We start from the raw sequence: 5,784 nt of genomic DNA, 5'->3' as shown, positions 1-5,784 counted from the left end.
TAGATCTGGTTACTACCATAATGATTATCTCCACAGAATGTGGGTGTGTGGTCACTCTTAGCTTCATTTCTCCCCATAGACCTTACTGGCATGGGTGTCCCTACCAGGAGCTTGTGCTCCAGCCTGCATTGCCCTATGGATCTGTAAAACTACTGGGCTCTCCCACCACGACCAGGTGGTGACCACGGGAGAGGGAGAGTTATTATTATTATTATTATTATTATTATTATTATTATAGTTTTTTGTGTGTTGATGTTTACAATATATGATTTATTAAATCTTCATGATATTTTTTATGCTATTATAGCTAATCTGAAATAAATATTTCTTTTTTCTTAATGAAATTAAAAGTATTTTTTTAAAATGAATTTTCTAATATTTTAATATATTTTAATACTTCATCCAATTTAAATTTTCTTAAGAATTTCAATAAATGAAAAATTTTAATTTTTAAGTGTGGTGGAATTCGGTTGACTGAATATCTAACAATGGAAGATTATCTTCAGACTGGATTAAGGTTATCTGTTCGAATGGGAATAAAAGCAGCAATGTCTGGCATATGGTAAGCAAATAAACATCTTACAAGAATTACCTTGGAACTCTATTTATCTGGTTATCTGGCTCAAATAGGGACTGGGTCTGACTCAGATGACCGAAAAATTGGATAATCCAGAAAAATCATTAACAACATAAATAACAAAGTTTATAAACTTTTTATTTTATATTTCTTTAGTCTCCTCCAACATAATAACCACTTTCTTTTATTTAGATGTCATTTTCATGGCATTTACTTTATTTCATAAAGGTTTGAGATGAGTGAAACTTAGCGAAACAATAGAGGCTTTAGGGTGTTAAGTGAATAATAACTTGCAAGGTTACAAACAATAAACTTATTAATTAACACACTGACTACCATCAGAAGAACAGCATTTTTATTTAACAGGAAAGTAAAGTTGAAAATCTTAAAAGATTAGAAAAGGTTCAACAAAATGCTAAATAAATTCAAAGAACACTCCCTTGGCATAACAGTGAACATCATATGCCAATTCATTGGAAACAAGTCTATCCTTGTTACACTCAGGCAAGAATGTAGACTAATTAGGAGTTCTTTGATTTTTTGCATTTATATATTTTCTATATCTATCTTTCTGAGACAGGGATTGTGTTTAATAATCCAGAAATCTGGATTAATAGAATCCAGATAAACAGGGTTCCACTATAATTATAAAATACATCTATTTCTTTTGTAAAAATATATCATATTTTAATAATAGAATTTCATTTATCATTTTTGTAAAATGATAAATGAAATTCTATTATTAAAGTAGCCCTGTGCTGCTTTTAATTTTTTTTATTCAACATTATGTAGAGTTAGAAATTTGAAATTTTATAATAAATGTAATTAATATTAAAATTTGTTTCTTTCTTTTAAATTATTGTTTGTCAAATGGCTATGCAAAAAAGTGAAATACTGCATAGCCATCTCGCAAATAATAGTTACTCTGGGCAGGGATGTCCCTACATTGGTGCACATGCCCTTTTTTTTGTCTGTGTTGCCCTTTTCCTAATCTCCAAGGAGACCCCAAATTCCATTATCAACAAACAACAGTAATTTCATGACTTCTAGCCTATTGTCTAAATATAAAAGAAGCTAGTGAGTAATATTTGTTCATTGTCCCATGCAATTTCATCATATGTTGACTAAATCTTTGATTTGAAAACAAGGAACATTCCTTGTTTTCAAGGCAAGTTAGTCCTGATTGCAATCAGTACCACCTTGTGGGAGTGCTGATCCAACGTTGAATCATAGTTTGAAGTTTCTTGCATAAGTATGATGCCCTTTTTTATAGTTTGTGCCCCTTATAGTCTGCAAGCACTGCTGATTCTGGGTTCAAACATTAGTTCATTACACACATAACATATGGATAGTATAAGTCAGGGCATTATTCTCCATTCCTTGCCCATGCTAGTTGGCCTCATTGTAGATTGCCTATTAAAGAAGTTATTATATTATGTCTACAGTGTGCATCTCTTGTTAATCAATCAAGAGTTTTAAATCATCGTCATATTACAAAATCTCAACAAAATATCAGAAACCATAAATATAACAATATAAAATGTTGTATTTATGTATTTTATTTATTATATTTACAATAGGAAATGTCATGAGACAACAGATCTCTCTCACTTAAAACCATTTGAGTTTCTTCTATAAAAATTTAGAAAAAGGAGGGTTTTCAAAGTGTTGTAGAAAAGTTTCATAGAAAATTTTTTCAACTAATTGATTTTATATGATATCTATGTACCCTTAATCTTCAAGATTATTTGTTCATTCTGTGAGGCCTTGGGCTGGGATGAAAAACATTCTTTTAACCAAAAATCCAAACAAAAATGAATATTGATCTTTGCGATTAATTAAAATTAAGAGAACTAAATTATAAAAGAAAAGGAAAAAATATTTTAATATTTTAAACCATATGGTAAAATGAGAGAAAAATTAGTAAATTAAATTTTTTATAAGACAAGACGAAAAAGGGAGGTGTTGGTTGGGGTGCAAGGTTTGTTCAACACTGAATGAAAGACTGTGTCAAATTGTATTAATAAACAATCATCTTTCTCGGGAACTGATCTGGTCCAATTTCACCTGGTGACAGAGAAAGACCAATCTGGGACCAAGAAAGGGGATTAATAACCAATAAGTGATGATTTGCAAGACAAAAAGATATTTAAGCTCAGGCCACAAGGACACTTCATTCTTTGTCGTGGTGTCCTGCGAGGCTATGTCCCTCGCAGGGGTGCTTTTCGCAAGGTTCCACCTTCATCCTTTGCTGATGTATCCTCCAAAAGTTATAGACCTTCGCTGAGAGAAACTTCGGAAATTCCGATTTGCATTCACCAGACATCGTTTCCTGTTCAACAACTGGACCATCTGGTTAGCAAATTCCTTCATTTCCAGACTTTTCTCTTCTTTTTTGAAGACTACACACCAAAGTATACAAGGACTTCAACCATTTGTGATTATAGAACTTTTTTTAAGTTAATTGTCTAATAAACGGGTTGTGTTGTTTGTAATAAGGCTCCCACTCAACTGCTCCCACATGACAATTGTTACCGCTAGGCAGTCCAGACAGCATGGAGACGATAACGATATATTTCATATAATTATTATATTGTTTTTTGAAATCTCTTCCCCTTGGCCCCCTCACAATTTTAGCCCAAAAATGAGTAAAACAATAAATTCAATAAATTAATGATTATTTAAATATTTGTTATCTAGTCTGGCTAGTTTTCAGAAGATAATAGTTTCGATGCTGTTTATTTCTTTTGAAAATTTATAATTGTAATTTTTCTAATTATACTCAGAAACTTTAAATATACCATTCCATCATTTCTAAATATAAGTGAACTATTTCTGGATGGACATCAGGCATTGGATAAATTGCTAGATGAAATAATTTATTTACAGATCAACGCTTAAAAAGTTAAACTATCTTTATTTTCTTGAAACTTGGAATTATTTTATTGCAAATTTATAAATTTTGAGTTAAAACTATTTAATGAAGTTTAAATCAAGAAATTATGTTTAAATTAAACACAACAAGATACAATTAATATTTCAGCAGTATTAAAATACTCCATCATTTCTATAAGATTTTATTATTAAATTATTTAGATTCAAAAGTACAGAAAATTTTCATGAAGTTGTTGGTCAAATCATCAGTTATTCAAGTCATTATACTTTAGTACAGTATAGAAATTTAAGTATTTTTTTTATTTACTGGAATGTTGATATTTAGTTTTTAATATTAAGAGATTTGCTAATGTCAATTATTATTCAAATTTGGCTAATAACAACATGGCATGTATACATCCCAAATGTGTAATTCCAGTTTTATTAACTTGTGACGGTTTTTTCATTCTGAAGAAAAAAGACAATAGAATATCAAAATTTAGTTAAGATATTCTGCTTTCATTGTTTTCTATTTTCTCTTTTTTCTGCCCTATGGGTGCTAAGAAGGCTTTTTACTGTCTCTCATGGATTTGGTCAAACTCATAATAGAGAAGACCAGGTGGTGAGGGATAGGACCTGACATTTTGGACAGATTGTCTATGAAAAATTATTTGGATTGCTTGCTCGAATTAGATCCTATTATAAGTCGCCCAAAGTGGTAGGCGGATTCTTTAATCACCTCAGTCATTCTTTCATTCTGAAGAAAAGCGCTCATTGTAATTTCAGTTATTGAATCAATTTATACGTTTATAATATAAAATAACTTAAANTGAAACCCGACGCGCACGTTTATTTATTTACATCGTTGGCAACATCGTCACAACGGTCGGGTTGACAGTCACCACCTGAAGCAGACCTCGGTGAAGGTCGAAAGTACTTTAGTGAAAATAACCCTCGTAAAAAAAGGTTTTTTCGTGGATCGTTATTATTGACAAACTGTTAATGTATGTCAAAAATGTTTTATTTGTACCTAATACAGGTGTGTACTGTACTTGTTATTGTATTAATAAAATACCATACCGCCAATCAAACTTATTACTATTTACTAGGAATCTCTATATATTAAAATTTGTCTATTTTGAATTTTTTCCTCATTTCCATGATATTCAAGATAGACAGATTCATCTGAATTTACTTTATCATAGTTTTAATGTTTTTTAGATATGATCCACCAAAATTGTTAAACAATCTTGAATTATCCTTTGCCAGCTGTTTGGAATTTCCTAATAAAAATTTTTCCTTACAATCTGTGAACAAAGATTAAGAGACGTATATTATCTACAGGATGATTTAGTTGTGAAAGAAAGAATACAATTTCAAAACATTGAAGAAAATCCCTTGGTACCCATTTGTTTATCTATTATCTAATATAAATATATAATAATAATTAAATCATTAATTATTCAGCTTTGTCTAAATAGATATACAATTACTTTAAAAGAGAAAAGAATTGTTATACTGAATAACATTGAATGTTCTTTCTGTGAAATGCTTTCTGAAATAAAAATTTTCTTTTCTTGGGCCTGATTTCAACTACAGTGGGTGATTGGTTAACGAACAAATCGAAAAACAACAATAACATTTTCACGGATGATTTTTATGTTTGGACAACGAACACCTCACAGAACAAACACAAGAAGAAGCGATGTAAAATAATGAATATTGAATGGTCTTCCCTCGTCTTTAAGCAGCAATTCGAAACTTTTCAAAGAGTGGGAGACATCAACATTGACACTCAACCCAATATATACTGATCGGATAGTATTAATAAGAACTTTGAAACTCTCCCTTGTAATTCCAGCTTTTTATTTTTCTGACAGAAACAGTTCTTTTATAATATTTGCGAGACTGTCAGGCTGGCACTCATTAAGATTTGTGTCAGTTTTTATTTTCGAAAAGTTAGAGTATAATAGCAAAGGTAGAGAGTGGGCAGAAGATGTCAGATGTTGCTGGGCAGTATGGCTTGAACAGGTCTACAATAGGCTGCAGTTCAATCTTATCTAAGAAAGACACAGTATAATCAAGAAGATTCAAGCAGCTAAAGGAGTAACAAAAATCACATCTGGGAAATAAAGAAGAGTTCATAACAGAATCTGAAACGGATCTGATGACAGAAGAATGCCAAGAACTCTTGAATGAAGAACACCAAGAATCTCGGTGAGATATATTTTCTTCTGAAAAAGAGGATTAATGCCAATATCTGCTATTAAAGATCCTTTGAAGAAGTGGGAGAATGTCAGAATAACGGTCTTAAAATGGTATCCAAACCGGCT

At 31.0% G+C, this 5,784-nt stretch overlaps 1 protein-coding gene across 1 annotated transcript in view; it reads left to right on the top strand.

Annotated features, from left to right (window-relative positions):
- Window positions 1-5,784, top strand: part of LOC111633554 (phenylalanine dehydrogenase-like) — a 76,931-nt gene that overhangs the window by 33,467 nt on the left and 37,680 nt on the right. Inside the window, exons 2-3 of the mRNA XM_023378143.1 lie at window positions 456-562; window positions 2,794-2,932. Coding sequence (XP_023233911.1) covers window positions 456-562; window positions 2,794-2,932 — 246 coding nt within the window. The remainder of the gene's footprint in view (window positions 1-455; window positions 563-2,793; window positions 2,933-5,784) is intronic.

The sequence above is a fragment of the Centruroides sculpturatus genome, unplaced genomic scaffold, assembly GCF_000671375.1.
Source record: "Centruroides sculpturatus isolate CEXI.00-Female unplaced genomic scaffold, Cexi_2.0 scaffold749, whole genome shotgun sequence".
NCBI lineage: Eukaryota > Metazoa > Arthropoda > Arachnida > Scorpiones > Buthidae > Centruroides > Centruroides sculpturatus.
Note: the sequence above shows the minus strand (reverse complement) of the source record. Positions and strands in the feature narration are given on the sequence as shown.